Source organism: Candoia aspera, chromosome 1, assembly GCF_035149785.1.
Source record: "Candoia aspera isolate rCanAsp1 chromosome 1, rCanAsp1.hap2, whole genome shotgun sequence".
Classification (NCBI taxonomy): domain Eukaryota; kingdom Metazoa; phylum Chordata; class Lepidosauria; order Squamata; family Boidae; genus Candoia; species Candoia aspera.
Window position 1 is genome coordinate 247,303,197 of NC_086153.1, and position 21,931 is coordinate 247,325,127.

Consider the following 21,931-nt stretch of genomic DNA (forward strand, 5'->3'; position numbering starts at 1 on the left):
GCATGGCCGGTGGTGAGAGCTGGTGTTAAGAATCTGGCAACAACTAGAGAACATTCTCTAACCCTGTTGTAGATAACACAACAGTTATTTAGTAAACCAGTGAATATACCACTGTACCTATTTTATTTATTTAAAAATTATTATTATTTTATTTTATTTATTATTATATACCCAACTCCAAATGGTGATGGGTGGATGTCCTGTTTGGACTATGAGATGGCCAGGCAGATTTTAGATGGAATTCTTTATTTACAATTAACTATTTACATCAGATAAGAGTATTAATTAGGCAATACAGTTCAATCAAGTCCACCAGGCAGTGGATGAGAATGAGACAAGGCTGCAAGATCAGGAGTAGAGGAAGTTTGTGGCAACACAGCAAGGCAGAACTCAGCTAGCCCTTGCAACGAAGCAGCAAGGCTGGGTGTAGCTAGAGCGCATGGCAAGAATGAAGCATGAGGTTTGGTTGAAGGATGAGGCAAGGAGGCAAGGCAAGACTTGGCTACCAAGGCAAGGCAGGTCTCGGCTGGAATGGCAAGACAAGCCTTGACTGCAGAGGCAAGGCTGGGCTCGGCTGGAGCGGCAAGGGAAGGCTTGGCTCTGGAGACAAGGCAGGACTTGGCTGGAGCAACAAGACAAGGCTTGGATCTGGAGGCAAGGCAGTACTCGGCTGGAGGAGAGTGCAAAGGAGGTAATTCTGCAATGGTGGAAGGAGCTGGCACTGGTTCCACATCAGCTACAGGCAAGGCCCCCAGTTCTGGCAAGGCCCCTCCTGAAGAAGCAGTTAGCTCAATGGATCAGTTGTCTCCATCGGTTGCTCCTTGTACTGGTGCTTTTTATCCGATTCTTTCCACACCATTTCTCCACTGGAGCCAATCGGGCTGCCTTTTGCTTGGCTCACTTCTCAGTTCTCCTTTCACAAGCACTGTTTGGAGGATTCAAACCTACCTCCGGTTTCTGCCCAATCAGCTGCTCAAGATTTTCCCGCTCTGCTGAGTCACTCCGGGTTTCCATTTCCCCAATTCTTTCCAGATAGGTTTTGTTTTCCCCTTTTGGCTCAGCATAAGTTTTGATTTCCCCTTGATCAGAGTCAGAGTCAGACTCAACCCTTACAGCAGATCACAGTACACCAAACTACCTACCTACCTACCTACCTACCTATATCTATCTATATTGGAAACAACAGAATCAAACAAAATCAAATTAGAACAAAGAAAAAGAAGAGTAAGACTACAAACCTAACAACCCCCAAAACATCCCACCAACAACTTGCATCCAGTGAAGGGGGCCCCAACTGCCTCCACCCAAGGCCTGGGAGAACAGCCAGGTCTTTATGGCCCTCTGGAACACCAGCAGGGTGACAGCCATCCGGATCTTGGGGGGGAACCTCATTCCAGAGGGCAGGCACTTGGACAGAGAATCAGACAGGTGGAATCAGAAGCTCTAGGAGGCATTCAACCCCCACAAGCCTTCGATGGATGTGGCTTTATAGGATTTCAGAGGCTGTTTCTAAAGTAATTTTTAATACGATGAAGGGTGGAAATGTTAAATGCATGATTGAAGGATAATCACATTAACAATATTTACTTTTAATTCAATGTGATGAAAAAAAACCAAAGTCAGATTTTGTTCCCCTTCCTTCTTCCATCTCTTTGGTGTCCAGCTCCCAGCCTGCCAATCCTAAGCCAAATGTAGCTCTGGCCTAGAATGGGCCTCTGATGTAGACAATAAAAGAGCAAATTTTGTACCATTTATATTAAGGGAATGAGCTAGTCCCATGAATTGGAAGGCTATAGGCAGGAATATGTGGAGCAGTACAGTAGTAGAGTTTCACAAGAAGAGAGGTGAGCTTATCAGGTATACATGGTTTCAAAGTCAAACTTTCCAAAGTATGCAAAATTTTCTTTAAAAACACACCCTACTTTTCACAAGATTTTATATTTTGCTCCTCATGTAATCAAGATGTAGTGATAGATCAGTTTGTGCTGAATACTGAACTGTCTAAAGGAAAAAAATACACACCTTCCGTTTGATTATAAATGTGATATGCGTCAATTTTATCACCTTTTAAATTCATTGCCACTATAACACCTGAAGCCCATCTGACTTCCTAGCACTTAGAATAAGCATTTTAGATGGGCTTCAGATACCAGACTGCAAAGGAATTGTGTTTACAGCCTTTGCCAGGATAGAAGCAGAAAACTGGTATTCCTATTTACTAGCACAAAAGGGCCTAAGATCTGGTACCCTTTTATAGTAGGTGTATATGACTTCTTCTCTGGAATGAATACAATAATGGCCCTTAAGAGTGATTGACAACTGGGAGCCCAGGTGCACATTCTGGCTACTAAACCCTTTCACATCAGAAATCTAGGATAGCACCAGATCCCAAGGCCCTCTTTTTTCCTCTATATCAGCCAGGCCTTTAACTGGTCTCACTTTCACTCTTTATCTCTGATGTGAATAGCAACAGAGACTTTGTCCACATTGTCACCTTAATCTACCCCATTTCTGAGCTCTGGGTTTTGGGGCCTCTTAGGTCCAGTGATATGTCATCCTTGACTCTTACCAGGGTAGTACTCCCCTGGACAGAGCAGGCGTACAGTTTGAGGGTTCTCCTGGACTTGCAGCTCCTCTTCAAGGAGCAGCTGGCAGCTGTGGCTAGGGGGGCTTTGCACAGATCCATCTCATGTGCCAGTTGTGGCTATTCCTGGACCAGGAGACCTTGCTCACAGTCACTCATGCTCTGGTCAATTTTCCAGTTGGATTACTGCAATGCGTTCTACATGGGACTGCCCTTGAAGATCATCTGGAAACTACAACTGGTCTAGAATGTGGCAGCACATGCAGTTCTGAGTGCTCCATGTTTTGCCAATATTCACCACTGGCTTCCAGTTTCTTTCCAGGTACAATTCAAGGTGCTGATTATCACCTTTAAAGCCCTAAATGGCATGGGACCAGGTTACAGCTCTCCTTGAGTGTGTCTGCCCATCCCACCAGGTCAGATAGGGTGAGTGCACTCCAGGTCCCTTCCTTTAAATGTTGTCATCTAGCAGGAGCTCCCTCTCTGGAGCTGTGGAACATCTTTTCCCCAAGATCTGGCAGGTCCCCACCCTACTTGCTTTCTGGAAGGCCTTGAAGAGCTGGGACAGGAGCCCAGCAAGATGGGATGTAGATGTATGGGAAAGCATTGCCTTGGGCTGCCATGAGTTTTTATAAAGGTTTATTGATTTTTATTTTATGGGTTGAGGGTTTCTGCTATGTTGACTATATGTGCCCTGCCCAGGATTGTTGTTACATATAGGTGGCTACATAAGTCGGAAGGAAGGAAGGAAGGAAGGAAGGAAGGAAGGAAGGAAGGAAGGAAGGAAGGAAGGAAGGAAGGAAGGAAGGAAGGAAGGAAGGAAGGAGACTTTCAAAATGATCATGACAGGAGAAGAAAAAAACTGAAAAAAGAATGAAAATTATTAAAATTAATAAAGTAGAAAGCACTTCCATTAGGAAAAAGAAATCAAATGCACAAGTATGGAATGGATGATACTTGCTTGGTCATAGCATATGTGAAAAAGGTTTTGGAATTGTAGCTGATCAGCTGTGATGTGGCTGTTACAAAGTCAAATGCGATTTTAAGCTGCCTCAACAGAAAATAATAGATCTAATATACTGAGTATTACATCTGGTTCTAGGCACCACATTTTAAGAGAAATTTGGAGAAACTAGAGCAAGTGGAACAAAAGGCAATGGGGATGATCAGGGAGCTGGAAAGTAAACCACAGGAAGAGAGGTTTAGGAGATGATGCCAGTGGTGTCCATAACAAGGCAGGAGGATGTTGAAAAGACATGTACCTCATGATATCATTATGCAAATGATACAATGTAGTACTTGTCACCCAACATTTGATGCAGACTTGTATTCTATGTCATTTGTTTCATGACACATGTACCATCATTTGCCTCCTTTGTCTCCCCACAGACCTTCATCAACTGGCTATGTTGATCCTTGTGATGAGATGACTGAAGGCGAGGGAAACTTGATGGCATTTTTCAAGTACCTGAAGGTGTGTCACACAGGAAAAGGTCAAGACCTGTTCTCTATTGTCCCAGTGTGGTCTTGCATTACTGGAAGACAGATTCTAATTTAATATTATGAAAAGCTTCCTAATGATAAATGTAGTTTGATAATGGAACCAATTACTAAAGGAAATAAGAAACTTCCTTTTGCTGAATGTGTTCAAGCAGAAGCTAGACATCCATCTGTCAAGGATACTTTAATCTGGATTCTTGCACTGAGCAGGGATTAGATCAGACTTCAGTGGCCCTTCCTAATTTTATGATTTTATACTTTTATGTTTAGATCTGCTAGTAACTTTGAGTATATATACATGAATGACTACTCTAAAGCAACCAGTCAGTTTCCATGGCTATATCTAGGCTTGAATCTGGTTCTCCTCAGCATTAGTCCAATACCTATCTGCCAAACCACACAGGCTGTCTGTAATTAATAAGAAGAACTAGGAGTATTAAAGCTAATGTACAATTACTTTTATGTTTCCGTGGATTTTCCTTTTGAGCTGCTCTATCTCTTAGGATCTGAACCCCTAAGCAACTGGAATCTGGTGTAAATAACTTGCTAATCAAATTTGCTTTCCTGAGTTCCATAATGTTATGTCCCCAAAACCTATACTGTATGTAACTACATAGGTTGCTGTTGACCAGCCTGCCATATTGAAATGTACTCAATACTTGGGTGGTGGTGATAATGGCACACTTCGGCTATTATTATTCTGTAGATGTAGGAAAAGGAACTGTTTGCACAAGAAACTTGCAGATGAATGGCATCGTCCTAGGGATAGCTCTTTCAGAAATAAGCAGATATAAGTGGAATAGAGTTTCTTTCACTAGCCCAAATGATATTTAAATATGGAATGTTTTTCCAGTGTGCAGATTCTGTTTGGTTTCTGCCATCCTCTGCAATTTGCTCAGCTTTGCTGCTACTGCCTGTTAAAGTGGGTCAGCTACTCATTAACTTTCATCTTTCAATGAAGGTAAAAATCAGTTAATAACTTGAAAAATGTGTTGATGGTATTCATTTTTAAAATATTTAGTTAGTATAACTTCAATTTACCTTTACGAATAGAGGCCTCCAATTTCCTTCGACTAGTGGAATGAGTTCAATATTGAAGAATCACAATCAGCTTGGAGGAAAAACTTTATTTCCTATAATAGAGAGATATTAAAGCCATTGAATGTCACTGACACAAATGATGGTCTAATTCTCACCAAAGGGGTAGACCAATATCTAGTTTGTACTATGGAAAGTGGCTTGTATGATTCCTGCTGTTCCATGAGTGCAATTTTCTTCAACAGAGAAAACTAGAATGGTTAGGAGGGAAAGGCTGGATCTGAAAACTTGTCATTAGCATCTAGTTTTTTGATATGCTGTTCTCTGAATTCTAAAAAGTGGTATAGCCTGTGCACAATTTTTGCCATATCATTGAGACCTAGGCCCATAATATGCATAGAAGCATGACTCTCACTAGCACTGGCAAGATTGATAAAGATTCTGACCTCCTATGGAACCAGGCTTGGAAATCAGTGTCCAGCTAGGAGTCAGTAGGTAGCTGACCTTGGCTGATCTGGAAAAACTAAATCAATCGGGCCTGGTTAGTACTCAGATGGGGGAGCCACCCATTTGCTGAGGAGGCCACCACAATGACGTGGTCCAAGAACAGGGAATGATGCTCTTCCAGCAGTATCAACCTTAGCAGCTCCTGTAGATCATGCTAGCATATGAGCTGATGCTGGGACTGATTGCCCCTACTCCAATTACCTTCTTGGGAAGTCCAATCCAAATTATATAGGTTGCCTGAACATCTTGAAAGCTGGATAAACAAAAGTTTATTCAAAAGTGTCACATATTGACATCCATTTCTCCGACCTTTTGTGTAACATAAACAATAGGTTGCTTTTGGCCATTGGAAGGCTGGTGTTAAGAGGACTAGGAAGAATTTTTCCTCTTTCACCCAAATAGACTTCCAGGAAAGTGGATTTTCATTCACTTTCTTCCCAGAACTCTTGTGAATACATGGGTTTTGGCTTTGCCTTTGAACTGTCTTATTGTTTTACCTTAATATTAATATCTCTGGTCTTCTCTGGCTATGTTCATGATGCAGGGTTCTCACCCCTACATTAAGAAGAAACAGAAACTAGAAGCTGACACAGATATGTGGTGTTTCACTGAGGGCAAAATTTTATTCAATAGCACTAACTCTGGCCAGCAGGATGAAGTCAAGCTGTTTGGCTTTCCAGTGTCCAGCCATTTAAGTTCAGTTCAGGTATGGATCAGTGGCATCAGAGGCAATCTTTTCACCTTGCAAATACATTTGCAAATTCAGTGCAAAGATCTGAAAAAGAACTAAGTTGCATTTAGGTGAACAGATTTATCATGCTATCTATGCTTAGAAACTTCAGTGAACCAGGATGATGCTGATGCTGATGATGCTGATGTATAACTGTAAGCCAAGCACTTTTGTATTTCCATTTCAGACCTACATTTAGAATGTGTAAAGCTTATAAAAAAGATCCCTCCCTCCCTCCCTCCCTCCCTCCCTCTCTCTCAGAGGCAAGGTGTGTACATCTATGCCCCCAAAGTTATTTAACACTGCATGTGAGCAAACAAAATATTTGCATGTTTTTTGAGCCAAAGAGATGGTCTAGACTCTTTGAATAAACAGACTGTCTCATACACCAACTGTGCTTATCAGTAAAGTGGTCCACTCCATGGTCCTTCAAGAGAATTTATCTTAAGGCTGCCCTGAGGCTGCTGCTGCTGATTAACAGTGAAAAAAAATCTTGAGAGCTACAGTATAAAATAAAGAAAAAGAACAAATGTGAACCAGCTACCATAAAAACAGCTTTGGATCAGAACAATTTCACTGCATTTAATGTGACACAATGTGAGTAGACAGGAATGTTCCCATGAAGTACTGGCATTAACACAGCAATATCATCAACATGTACTATAGGAAGGATATACCATTTGGAATCTAAAAATTCATTAGACAGAATCTAGACAACAATAATAATAGCAGGATTTTGTAGACTCCCATCATCATTTCACATTGATGCAATATCTTCAGTAACAATTCAACACCTTAAAGATGTTTCAAAGAACTTGAGTGATGCTGGGTATGGGTACTTGTGGATAGTTGCTCCTTGTATTTCCTGTTAATATTACCCAAATTCTTGATCTGTCTGGGTCTTTGAAAAAGCAGGAGAACTTTAGTTGCTGCTAAGAATAGTAATAATGCCCTGGATGATGCACTTCAGAAGGGTTGGAGCCTCCTCCTCCTCCTCCTCTGTAGAAGTAACTGCCAGAAAATTACTAACAGATCACTACTGAACTATCTGATCCTGAATATGGTGCTTTGGTCAGGAAAACAACTCCTGAATCAATCCCATGAGGGTCCTCCTTGTGATAACATGTTTTGCCCTTGTTTCCTATAGCATGGTACTTGTGTCCTTCTTTCCATCAGATGAATTTAGATAGCAGAAAACCTCTGAGCTTGTCTGGCATTCCTCTAGACCACACTATTGATCTCTTTGTCTTGCCCCACCCAGAGCTCACCCAATTTAGTGGGCATTTTTATTTTTTGTATCCTTGAATTTTGATATCCTATCTTTTAACTCAGCTCTGAGAATATTTTTTACCTTTTCATTACAGAGAGAAAAAAAAACTTGAAAAGTAAATCAAGGATGCATCCAAATAAGCAAGAATAAAAATGGAGTACACACACATACACACTTATATATTAAATATCTCTATCCAGAATAAATTTGATGGAGGTAATCTTTTAGGAAAAACACAGTATAGCTATGGAATAGCCCCCAAGTTTGAGTATGTTTTTCATTATATAATTTTCAAAGCACTTTGTTGTTGCACTGATCCTATGGAGGACGTATTTTAGTATTCCAGTGTTTTGTGATTACAAATCTGGCTGCTGACAACAGGAACTGAATGCATTTCTTATGTTTAGGTATTACATGCAAAAATCCAAACACTAGGTTGCAAACATGGAGCTCACCTGGATTTTTGCTGCCCCGGTATGATGTGCTTAAGTTGCATCAATTTATATGCCTCAGGAACTATGGACACTAAATTAAGACCAAGATGACTTGTGAAAGGACGTTTGCTGAATTTTTAGTTTGTTTGAAAACATTCAGTCAAAAAGATGAAGGGATTTCTGTTTATGGTGATAGTACATACCAACTTGTTTAGAACCCTGCCAGCACACTCTAGAAAGATTACAATACACACAAATAGAGTGCAATTTTAGCAAAGTGTGGTGCCATCTGTGGATTAACTTCATAGTTAGCTCCTGATATCATGCTAAAACATACTTAAAACTAATTCTATGCCACAAAGAGTGCCAAACCAACCTCCTAGTCTTTTTAAAGACTTTCAAGAGAGAGCTCATGCTTAATGTAAGCATTTTAGCTCAGCTCTGAGACTGATCTAAAATCCGCTTGACCTCTAAGATTGTCCTTAGGTTCTTCCATAACTATATGTGCTCTATTCTGGTGTCTAGCTTTGTTTATATGGCCAGAGTTCCTTGATCTATTCTTTGAGTAATCTCTGCTTTGTTTCCTTAGAGTGATGCGTTTCCCTTGTACAAAGGGAAAACGTTTCCTCTGTTAGTGCCAATTGAATCTATAATCTGACTCCGTAAATGATGTCACCAACTCATAAACCTCTTCCTTGTAATTTTAGAATTCTGCAGGAAGTCAGCTCTTATGAACTAGTTCCTAATTTTTGTGCTTGTAGTTATAGTGATCAAGCAAGAAAAGAAGCACATTTAAGACATGGCTGTCTAGATACCAACCCTGCCATTTCTTGGATTTCTTCATACAGTCACATTTATTTCTCAGTAATAATTTAGCAGCATGTTTTGAATTGTCCCACTGAAAGAGGATTATGCTAAAACTGGCATCAGATACAAAAGTTCTATTTCTGAGTCTACAAAAGCTAAATGGCAGTACTTATGAAGTACTTATGAGTTCCTCAATATTTAAATTGCTATCCTAACAAAATAGCTTATGTTCTGGTGATGTCAACTTGACCATCACTGGTTAAGTCATTATTATTGTGATATAAAAGGAATAGTGTCTTATTAAGGTCTTTCGGTGCAGTTTCTACTGTTTCTGCTGGTGAACATTGGACATAATTAGTGGGCTGTGTAAAAGTTAAATGTGGTAAATCTGATTTGAAGACAATTAAATCAAATTAACTTTCTGAATTGGATTGATGACTATAGATCAAATAATTCCATTGAGTCATATTCCTTGAATCATCAAATGGACTTAGAAAAGCAATTTGGGAAAAAGAAATGGATTTGGAAAATCAATAAAATCAATTTCCCTGAATTGATTCAGATTGTTGAATCAGGTCAAAACAAAATGGAATCCCTGACTTGAATTTGATGGGAGTAATCTGCATGTTCCTGATGCTTAGTACAGGCTCGCTTGAAAGGAACAAGGCTGTTCAGTAGTGGATGAGACCACCGCACAATATTTGAAATATTGATTTTCTATTTTAAAAAAGGAAAACAATAAATTCCCTCCTGAATCTGGTGTGGTCAGCAACATAATGGCAAATTGGTGATTCAGTGTTGTTTTATTTGAACCACAGTCAACATTTTAGATCCCTTGTTGAGCTTTCACATGAGCTTTCACTTTCTCCATCCATTCCATGAATGCCAGATTTCTCTTACCTCCTTCAGTTTTAAGAACAGAGGTCAGGGTGAGGCTGGGCTGGGCTGGGCTGGGCTGGCGTGTGCGTGTGTGTGAAGCTTTTCACGTGTTGTCATTAGTATTCCTCTTTGTTTTCTCCTCCTGACTCTTACAAGAGTTTGCTAGCAAAAAAGACAGAGACTTCTTCGGGCAGTAGATAAATCTCAGCCAACCCTAATGCACATGTTGATGAGGAGCATGGAAGGAGTATATAAATGCATCAGGAATCTGTTGGTATTAGACATGTCTGCTGTTGTGCCCATACGTCTGCTTATTTCCATACTAAAGACATTTACTGTATACATTGGCCACAAGGGAAAAGGTCTGTCTACTATTCAGCAGTATTACTGGAAGAGCAGAATTGTGTTTGTATTCAGTGGAGTCTTCTGTTTCCAGTACATGCACAGATCTTCATTCTGTAGCCCTCATCCTTGAAAGAGTTCCTCAGACTATCCTTCACCACCCGGCCAATTAGTGAATCCTTCTCATTACAATTCCTCCTGTCTGCAATATGTAACTTGCTACAGTCGAAGCAAAGAGACTGCGGATCGCTCTCAGCAAAGTGAGTGATCATTAACGGCACAGAGGCTGGATAAAGCTTACAAATGAACAGCTCTAAGTTGAGCTGCAAACGCAGCAGCTTTTTGTAATTCAAATGAAGCTAATAGCATGGGAACAAATTGTGGTTCATATTAGATTAACTTCTTTGGAAAGATATGAATTGAGGATTGTTAAGATTGCCTGAGCTGGGCTGACCAACAAAGGGAATGCCGCCGAGGGAATGGGATTCTCTGAAATACGGATATTCCAGGAGGTGGGACGAAGGAAATAGAAACGCAGGCAGAACAATTTCTACATTATTCAGGATTCAGGACAGTGACCCAGCTTTGGTTTTTCCCAATTTGCCCAAATCTAAGGAAAGGCCAAACATCATCAGTTATAACTACTCCTGCTCTTCATTTTCCAAACTGTCTCAGAGAGAAGCTGACTTTGGTCTGGCATGGCTCTGCATTTGTTTTTCACAAAAGGGGTAAGCAGACTGATATATTCCCTCCTTCAATAGGCAAACAGTAATAGGATCCCTGTGGATTCTAACTTTCCAAAGCAAGGAGGCCTAATTAGGGTCTCTTAACAATGATGAAAGAAAGAACAGGTCCAGAACAGGTTTCCAACTTTCCAAGGGACTACAGGACAAAGAATCTGCAAAAATCTCTGTAAGTGGATGAGGGAAACAGCACATGCTTTGCATCCAGAAGGATCTGGATTTAATAAAATCCAGGGACTTGGTAGGTAGTCCTGAGAAAGAATTCTGGCTGAAACCTTGGAGATTCATAACCAATCAGTGAACATAAGATTGAATGGAATAATGCAACTTCTTATATTCCAATAGAAGATACTGGAAATGTGGCTTTTACTGGCCCTCCAAATGAAACCAAATTTCCTATTTATTAGGGGAATGCCAATTCCCAGATATCTGATTAAAGAAAATCAGGTTGGCTCTCTCATTATGGTCCTACTGCACTAAGGGAGGGAAATAGATTATTTCTTCAGACAGATAACTCAGGATTTAAACTGAGATGTCTACCAAGATGGTTCTGCATTTTATTCAGAAAGAGTTGGGGTCTTAATAAAATACTACCCCACTTTTCTTTCAGAGCTGAATGTGGTAATTGAGGACGCCCCATCTAATTTATCCCAACAACAAGCTTGTGAGGTAGGTTTAGCTAAGAAAAACTGACTGGCTCAAAGTCACCCAGTGGACTTTTTGGTTAGCATAGATCCTATTCCTAGTTCAACACTCTAACCACTATACCACATTGTCAGTATGTTTTCAACTGTATTTTAGTTGTGTTTCAATGGGTTTATAATATGTAATGATAATTGCTTTATTTTTATTACATTTTGTTGTCTTGAGTGCCATTTTTGGTGAAAAGGCAGCACATACTTTCAATATATTAAAAGAGAATCAAACCCCAATTTTGCATTATAGTTTTAAGAGCGATGTTTTGTTTAAATGAGTTGCTAAAACTGGATATCTTTCGAGCTTCACAAAGTCTAGAAACCCTCTCCCTCATCCAGTGACCATTTGAACCAGCCCTGAGAAATTTAGCAAGATTGGGTTTCCTTTGTTGTTTTTGGCTGCTGTTAGCAGCATCTATAAATTGACTCTAAAGGAAGATTCATTAAGGCTCAGGTAGAAATGCTGGCAGGGTTTCACTTGTTCTGAATGCAGGATCTGATTCAAAAGCTGAAAGGCTACATTACATGCTAGTGGTCACTAAACTGATTAAGAGGTGGTTTATCTTTAGCACTAAAAAGGGCTATCTGCTAATACTAAATACCATTTACCCAGCTCTGATTCTCTGAATGAATATTTATGCCGAGTGATGAGTAGAGCGCTATCAAATGGGTTTTCTGCTTTCTGTTCTTTAGAGCTGCAGCAATTATTCAACCACATTATTCTGGTATTCAATTCTTGTTTCTATTAAGCAAATTTGCAGTGTTCACGCAAAATTCATGATTGCATTTTTATTCTGGATTCCTTTTTTTTAAAAAAGAAAGCTTTATTTTGTACCTATGAATGAGCAGGAGGCCTTAGTCAGTACATGCCCATATATTTATGAACATGGTTATGTAAAAGCTATTCCAATTTTTTAACGTGAAATTCTGGATCTCTTGTTGCAGCCTCTACGAAAACAGATCATAATTCCTTATGATTTCTTTCTCTATTTCTCCTATAATGTTAAAAAACTTAAGCATTAAAATGATGTTTTAAACAACCATTAGCACCAGTACAATAGAATTGAATTGTTCCAAGCGGAAAGAGACAAAGCACAATAGAACAGAAAAAGCATTTGCATAGGAGCCTGTGTGGTACAGATGTTAACAAATGATTGCCTGGACTGTAAGAGAGCTAGACCATAGCTCCAAAGTCCAAATGTTTAACTGTTCATGTGTGTACTCCAAATCTTCCTTGTTTATTGCTGATGCTTGCGGTTGGAGTTGGGAGAGGAATCCAATAAAACAGCCAGATAGTCTAGAATTCGTAGACCAATTGCTGGGTGGCTTAAATCTATGGTATTTAGATTTTGGATTTCCAACCCCTGGCATGAGTTGGGAGTAACACCACTTGAGCAGCTGCTCCCAAGTCAAGAAGAAAATACAGAAGACTGGCAAGGTGCTAGGATTCCCAGTCAGGTTTTAACTGGCTCATGAATCTGTATGGTGATGCAAAAGGCTAGCAACTTTTTCTAGACAGCAACATATAGGACACAAATGCTGAATTCATGAATTACCAATTCACACAGTTGTTTTCTTCTCAAAAAAGCAAGTGAGGACCAGGGAGAAAGACCTTATAGGACATTGGATTTTTCAGATCTCCTTCTCCAAGTGCAAAGAAAACAGATGTGTTTCAGAAAGAACAATCTAATTTTGCGAACCAAGCCACCCATCTGTACCTGTAGAAAAAACAAAATGGAGATATCTGGGGAGAGATTGTGGATTCTTAGGATCCAGAGCTGCCATGTTGAGGGAGGGAGTGACTAGGATGACTCCATTAGTTTTGCCATATTTGATTAGTGTCATGTTTTGCTAAATGGGCACCACACTCATAGTCCTTTCTGTACTGGCTGGGCACTTAAATTGAGATTATAATGCATATGGCCTTGTAATATCTCCCAGAAACTGAATTATTACAATTAATCCTGAGATGTCCATTTTGCATTCTTTTGCATGACACACAGAATCAAATGGAAAGCATTTTCTGGAGTCTACCCCTAGAAGCTCTATGTTGAAAGTAGCTTATATAAATGCCTTGTAGTGTTACCCAAACCAAACTGAATGCTTTAAAGTGAAAAGTAGCTCCATGTTAGGTTAGAACAGGGTCACTCTTCCTTCTCCCTGCTTATGTCATAGGCTACTGGAGAGACCTTAACTAGGTCTATATGGCACACTTACCAAATCAGTTGCCTGACCCAGTGAACCATTAACAATGTCAGGGACTCAGTTTGGCTACCATGCTAAGATATAACATGGTTAGATAGTCAGAGGTTCAGACTCAGTTACAGAGTCAATTTTTCTGCAGCCCTTTGTCTCTCTGGTAATAGCTAGATTAGAGGCAGGAAAAATCCAGGTTTTGGAATTTACTGGGACAAATTCCCAGAAATGTCTGCTTGCCCACTAAGACGGGGGGAGAGGCCTCGTTTTGGGTCCCTCCTCTGAGGCAGTGTTACCATTATGGCCTTGAAAATGGTCCTTCTCTGTTGCTGCCTCTCTCCTTGAATCCCCCAGGATTAAAGCAGTTCTGACCCTTTCAGAATGTAGAAGGCCATTAAGATCTGTTGTTCTGGAAGTTTTGGGGGACTAAAGTGGATATCCTGCCCCTTCTGTAGTTTTTTATTGTCTATATTGGAGAGTGTTTCCTTAGTGCAGTAGGATAAATTATTATTAATGCTGGATTTATGTACTGTTTCAAAGCTTGTGATGAAGTATATGCTGCTTAAAGACAATTCTAACTGAAGTAGCTTACTAGCCTGAGTAATAAAGAGAATAAAACATAAACATTTAGAATTAAAAAATTCTGAACCCGCAAAGTTATGTTGTGTTTCACATCTGAATGGAGTACTGTCCTTCCACTCTGAACTCTGCTTCTAATTATTCCAAGGTTCTTTTACGTCAGCAGTATAATTTAAAAGGCGGTGTGCGTAACCATTGTTGCTCTTGTTAATCAGTTGCAAGTCACCAATTTTTGCAAGTTTGCTGAAAATTGCCTGAAGTCTTCCAGTTGTTCTGGCTCTACCGTCTGCCAGCTCTTATTCTAGATGGAAAATTTAGGGTGGGCTGAGTGACTGGTGTCTTTCCATATGAACAATAAAGAGTTTCAGATGGCCAGGAAACATTCATAATTTTTAATTCACACCTGTAATAAAATTGCATTACATTTTTCATAAAATAAATGTTCCAGTTTATATACAGAAAAACAGACTGTACAGAGCTTTTCCCCAACTCCCCCCCCCCTCCAACTCACAAACATACAGGCAAATGCAGTGCTCAGCTAAGCAGGCACAACTGTACATCTAAAATTGTAACTGCGTTGTGTTGTATAGGTGTGTGTGAGTGGGTGTGTGTTTGTGAAGAAATACTACAACGTAGACCATCCTTTGGGGACCAAGGACTAAAAAAATATTGCAGGCAAGCTGAGAGACGCCCTTCACTGCCAGTGTGGCCGAACGTCCATTCCACAGTGTTTCAGCCAAGCAGGATTTGCTATTGAACCTGCTCAAAGCTGCCATTCAGTTGCCCCTCCTCATAGTCCATCTGACATAAGATCATGTTGTTCTTCAGGAAAAACTTGTCCCCCACGCAAAATCTAAAACACAATAAACAAACAAAGCATTAGAAGCTACTTTTATTAATTCCAGAGCAGGGGAATGAAAGCATCCTTTGTATATCCACGAAGATGTTTATTTCCCATTCCTATTTGTGGAAAAAGAGAGAGAGAGGCATTTACATCATGTGCATTTTTCCTTCTAAATTTTTTGCTTAATGACAGATTCAGACGATTCTATTTTACCTTCAGTGAATCAGTTATTTTTTCAATCATTTAAGAAGTCTGTGTAAAACATAAACACATTTGATCTACTATTAGGCTGAGTGAGGCAGTTTGGCTCCAGTGGGAAAAAGTGTCAGTTATTTAATTAATTTATATATATATATATATATCCACAGAAGTGTGTGCTTGTGTGCATCGCACCATTTAGAGTTTCTACCTTAGCCATCAAAGTGTCCTGCTTCTTGATAAATAAGCATCAGAGAGAGCACATTTACCCTGGAATTTTCAGATCTCATAGCCAGGCTTGTTTAATTTATTTCCCCCTAAAATGTCAGTGTTTTGGATACTTCTGACAAAATATCTTGAACTTCCAATCTAATGAACTCTATCTCACATAATCTTCCTACTACCAGGCTGAATTCCAATGAAAAGAATTCAGCATGAGGCCTCAGAGTAACAGGACCATGGACAGTTCATTATGGAGCAGGAAAGATTCTCACTGCAAAGGACTCAGGCCAGAGTAAGGAGCCATCTAGATCAGTGTTTCTCAAGTGTTTCTCAACCTTGGCAACTTGAAGATGTGTTTACTTCAACTCCCAGAATTCCCCAGCCAGCCAAGTTCCGCTCAGTTTCTTATTTTCCCAATGACAACTTCATTTCTGGCCTGTGCTCACCTTAATTTGGGAGTTCAGGAGAGAGAAAACATTATGTAAAAATTGTATAAAACACCATGTACATTTTCACGTGCATTTATCAAAAGGAACTTTTTCTGTATTTTTTTTTCAGTTGCAGCCATCTGTCACTAGTTAATTTCTCCTCAACATTATGGGCCGTTGTGCATACTATTTATAAATAAATCTGTGCAATGTAGAAGTTGGTGTATTCTAACATATGAAAAGATCAGAGAGGTGCAGATTAGGTACATTCAGGTAAGGTATCATGTAGTCCTGCTGTCAGATTTAATGTACCTGGCTTTGTCCCATCTGAAAAACCTGCTGGTGCTTAGAATGGATGGACACCTCCTAGAAGGGCTGTTTTGCAATGCTGGGAGTCCAAAGTCAGGAAAACAAAGCAGGCAGGGCAACTTTCTCAAATTATACAAAGCAAAGGCTATACTGACATTTCTTTTCTCATGAGAGTCATTCACAGGTATCTTCTGAAATTTATTTATTTATTTTATTTTCTATCCCGCCTTTATTATTTTTATAAATAACTCAAGGGGGCAAACATACCAAATATTCCTTCCTCCTCCTATTTTCCCCACAACAGCAACCCTGTGAGGCAATTTGGGCTGAGAGAGAGTGACTGGCCCAAGGTCACCCAGCCGGCTTTCGGGCCTAAGGCGGGACTAGAACTCTCATACCACGCCTGATTGGTTCTTGGGCTGAGAGTGAGTGGCCCAAGGTCACCCAGCTGGCTTTCGTGCCTAAGGCGGGACTAGAACTCTCAGTCGCCTGGTCTCAAGCCTGGTGCCTTAAACACTAGACCTGTCATGAGTAAGGATGGCGAGCAGGGGGCTCCTTTCCAGACTGTTAAGCGCATGCGTAGCACTGAGGAATTGGTGAGCCATTCCAAGAGGCACAGATTGGGACCGCCTTAACCTGTGGGGTTTATATGGCTGGGTTTTTCCCACGCTTGTTCAGTTTGTTAGGATTACTGTTATGTATTAGCAATAAAACATTAGAGAACAGTTCCCTGTCTCAGAGTGTTTCCTGGGAGTCAGGACAAGACCAAGCTGCTTTATGAACAAATGCTTTATGAACCCAATTCCTGCCCCTTGCATTGCCTGAATAGTATTCTACAATTGCACACTTGGAAGAGGACACTTAGGGCATTGAGTTCAAATCTCTGCTCATTGCAGGAATCCAAATTAACATTTGACATTTCTTCATAACACCCCTCAGACATCTTTTAACAAGGCTAAGCAGAGTCAGGTTTTTTTTTTTCAAATTCTCCTTATAAATCTTATTTTCCAGTCCCATGATCATTGTGTTGTTTATGTTCTAGGTTTTCTGAATGTTTCCTAAAACATAGTTCCCAGAATTGGGCACAGCTCTTGAGAGATGGTCTGACAAATACAGAATAAAATGCAGAATGTTGCTTCCTATTATTTGGAAGCTACACTTCTTCTGATGCATGTGCTCTTTTTAGCAGCCATGTTACACAGTTGCTCATACTCAGCCCTTTATTCTTTTCACATGTACTAGTACCATGCCTGGTATTTCCTCATTCTATTCCTCCACATTTGCTTTCTTTTTCCCTACATGAAGAACTTTGGGTTTGTCTCTATTAAAATTTTGTTCTGTTAGTTTCACCCCAATTCACTAACCTATCAACCACATTTTGAATTTTATTTTTGTTTCCCTATAGTATCACCTCTCCTATGCTATTGTCTGTCATCTGCAAATCTAATAAAGGTCTGATTAATAGACAATGACATGCTCTTTCCATGGATAAAGAACAACTCGTGAATCCATCTTAAGTCTTCCAAGTTCTTGTTAGGTCTGGAACTATTGTTTAAAATTAAAATATCTTCACAATACCATCCAATATGGCCTAAAAAGCATGATGTAGTATTATCTGAGGCACTGCAAGAGATTTTGCTCAAAGCTGTCTTCTGTCTTGGCTCACCCCTTCTTTAAATTTTAATCTATGTCTATATAAATTCTTATGAATAGAGGCTGTTTCACATTATATATTCATTGAACGCTGCACAAACATAAGCACCCTGTCTTGGTTGCCTTCTCTAATTACTTCCTCTGACATCCAGATGTCCATTTAAATGAATGATGGGTTGGAATTAGAGCCCTCTACACTGGCTTCCTCCATTCTGGCACCTCTAGATGTGTTGAAACTGCAACTCCTAAATCTGGAAGGCACCAGATGGGGGAAGAATGCTCTATGTACAGTCTCTCATTACTTTAAATAAAGATACTGAAGTGGGGGGGGGGAGGGATTAGGAGGATCACCCTTGCTCACCCCATTCCCAAACTCAGTGCATCTTATCCAATGACTGTATATTTGGGGTGATTCTAGAAAAGGGACTGCTATATGTGCGTTCCATGGAACCAGTACCATAATTGTTCAATATTTTAAATCTTTTCTGGCTTTATATCAAACCTGTGGCTATTTGGGGAACTGCTGATGAGACATGCAATGGCATTTAACTATCCCTCTAATATTAGGGTAACTTTCAGAAGCCCAAAGAAAATTGTTTTAAACTACATAAACCAAGTTAGCCACATAGCACCACTACTACTTCATATATCACTACGCATGATTGGAATACCTAAGCTTGTCAGCACATGGAACCTCTGCCATCAAGCCATACACTTCATTCAAACGAGACTGCCAGAGAATTATTGCCTATCCAATGATGGCCGGATCTTTCCACAGCTCTGTGACTCACTGGATTTATGTCCTTTTGTCAGTTATGAAGCCCATTTTTGCTACTTCATTTGTAATATTGAAGGATACATAGACTTTTCTTTGGAACTGTGTCAGCCTCTGACAGAAGTGTAAAATGTTTGATATATAAGGTAAACTGAATGGAAGATTGTATTATTCAACTAATTTCATCTGAATTTCATTTAGATCCAAGAACATTGCAAATATCATTTGAAAGGAGAAGTCAGGGATGTCAAGGGAGTCCTCACACATTGTCTTTTGAATTCAGGGCAAATAATCTTTTGTGGAGAAATGTGTGTGTGTGTGTGTGTGTGTGTATAGAAAGGGAGTTGGGGATCCTAATTCCCTTCTAAAATAACTCAAACTGTCCAAGAATACATAATGCACATCAACTGTATGGATTGAATGCATACATTTTTGCACTTTGATAGATAAGTAATGCATTTCTTCTCAGCAAGAGATCAGAAACAGTCATATACACCATGAGGCAACATGTTTGCTGGCAGCAGGAAACAGTAACCAAAGAGTCTGAGACCTTACAGAATGCATTACATTTCCCTATCCAATCTAGCTTGCATACTGAAAGGGACTGCATGTTATTTCCTTCTTAGAAATATTGATAAGGACTAAACTATTCCTATGCTACCAAGGAAATGAACTATTCATAAAATAACTTCAGGAACTGTATTTTCTTTTCTCTCTTAATCCCAGTTCATATATGCTGCTGCTAACTGGAAGCTACAGCCCCCACTACGTTGAGTTGACTGAAGACCCATTACTGAGGAAGTAGGAGATATGGTTCCTTTTCATCTGAATGTCCAGGAAGGCTACTGCTGTCATAAAGGAAGTTTTCCAAATGGTGAGATGGGAAAAGTACTGACAGTAATTGTTTTATTAAAAAAAACTTGTATTTGCCAATGATACAACATTATTTAGAGTGAAGGAAGTAAAGTTGAAAGGAATGAGGTAGGAAGGGTAGAAAGGTTCATGCCAAGGCCATCAAGGGAATGGGTGAATATCTGTTGGCTTGGAAAGGCAAGAAGAAAAAGCATAGAATTTACACGCTGGAATAGTGAGCTACTATAGAAACTTTGTGTACTGGAGAAAGAACATCTTTCTTGTGACACAGTTTCATTTTTATGTGCAATTATTTATTACTACTATTATTTTGTGCCTTTGAGTCAGTTTTTTTAGTCCTGGTGACTACCTGGACAAGTCCCTGCAGTTTTTTTGGCAAGGTTTTTCAGAAGTGGTTTCCCATTGCCTCCTTCCCAGGGCTGAGAGAGAGTGACTGGCCCAAGGTCACCCAGCTGGCTTTGTGTCCAAGGCAGGACTAGAACTCAGGGTCTCCTGGTTTCTAGCCTGGTGCCTTCACCAGTACACCAAACTGGCTCCCTTTATGTGCAATAAAAAGATAAACTTGGCCAAGTGGTATCTGTGACTTTCTGCAGGGTAAGCCAATACGTGAATAAGGGGTTATGTACAACTGTGCTTGATGTAAAACCTGACAGAAGAGTTCCTAAGAGTTCCCAAGCGGAGGTGATCTATCCACCTGCTTCTTCTCCATTGCTAAGAGGGAAATAACAGTGTGTTCCCTGCCAGTCAGCTAATGGCTCCTCAGAAGCGAAAGTGGATGGGTTCCCCAAACCTCCACAGGTACCAGCTCTCAGAAACAGTTGAGAAGATTAAGAGCATCTTATGCTACTGCTTGGTATATGTGCTGTTCTCTACACTAACATGCCAGAATATGCCTATTATGTAACCTGTAAAGAACACACAATGCAATAGGAGTTACACAGAAAAAAAGCACGGACTTCTTAGAATAAGCAAGGAAACCCTGCCCCACTAACTTGTAAACTGAAGAATTATCAAGATATCATGATTCCGCCATGTACTCTTTATCTAAGCTCCTGATGACTGCACCAGAAGTTCTTTCAGTTTTGAATTTCCATTGGAGGGACCTCTACAACAATGATGTCACTCTAGTTTGAATCTGTACCTTGAAATTTGACTTGCAAGACCTCTCCAAGCATTTTGCTGCATCCTGTATCTCATAGCAAGAAGTTCCCTTTACTACCATTTGAGATGCTTTACATGGTACTTAACATGCACGTAATTCAAAGCCAGGCATCTTTAACCACTCCTAAAATAGGATTAAATTACAACATGCAGAGTGCCATAACCGAACATACATTTACATGTCGCCCACTAGCAGAGAAGGAAGAAGGAAGCTCCCCACAGTGTCCTAACCCTCTGGGACAGATGCTCAGGGAGTAGAAGGAAGACAAAACTGGCAAAAATCATGTATTTTTCCTTCAATCAACCAGAGCATCTCATGACTGGAGTTATGGTTACGGGCACTTACGATTCAAGCCCACATGTTTCAATGAGTAACATTTCATGTGTATTTAAAAAAAACAAACCAGCAGGTAAATTGCCTTTAAGATTGTTTTAAATGCTGCCTATAAATCTTGAAATGAGGTTGAGCATTTAAAAGAAAGAAAGGAGGGGGGGGGAAGGACCCAAACCCAGTTCTCCTTTAACAAATTGCAAAAGAATTATTGCCAGGAAATATTTTAGAAGTAACAGTTAACGCTGACAGTAACACTAACAGCACACTGCAGCAGATAATTAATGGAAACAGAGTGCTGAAGTAGTTTTGAATTTGTGCGTGCGCATGTGTTTTTTAAGAAGCAGTGTGCTAACAGCTCAGGCAAGTATCTGAAATGGGTTTAATTTCTGATTGCACATCTGTGTGATATATTAGACGAAATAAACAAACCATCCAAAAGAGCACCTTTGGGCAGGGGTGGGTGAATGGTGAAATTTCAAAATCTAAAGACTGTCTTAAAAGTTTGTAAGTTAAATTTAGCTCAGGGTAAAGAGTAATTGAGTTTGGTTTTTTTAAACTTCTCCTGCCAGATACAGCAAACATACTTATAATGTGGTCATAAACATATTTCCAGCTAATGTAACGTAACATGTATATACTGATCACGTCGGTTCATTCTTCTTCCATTTCTGGAAACCAGATTCTACAGATGAATCTAGCTATTGTACGTTTAGTAAACTGAAAGACTGAAAGATTCTGTGTGTGCTTGAATTAAGGAGAGTTCTGTTCAAACCCATATGATGTGCACATGAAATACAATGCAATTATAATCTGAGAAATGGTAAAAAAAA

At 39.8% G+C, this 21,931-nt stretch overlaps 1 protein-coding gene across 1 annotated transcript in view; it reads right to left on the reverse strand.

Moving 5' to 3' along the window:
* Positions 1-14,790: 14,790 nt before the first annotated feature.
* The window catches only part of LMO1 (LIM domain only 1), a 38,139-nt gene continuing 30,998 nt past the window's right edge, over positions 14,791-21,931 (reverse strand). The window contains exon 3 of the mRNA XM_063293035.1: positions 14,791-15,157. Coding sequence (XP_063149105.1) covers positions 15,055-15,157 — 103 coding nt within the window. The 3' untranslated portion in view covers positions 14,791-15,054. The remainder of the gene's footprint in view (positions 15,158-21,931) is intronic.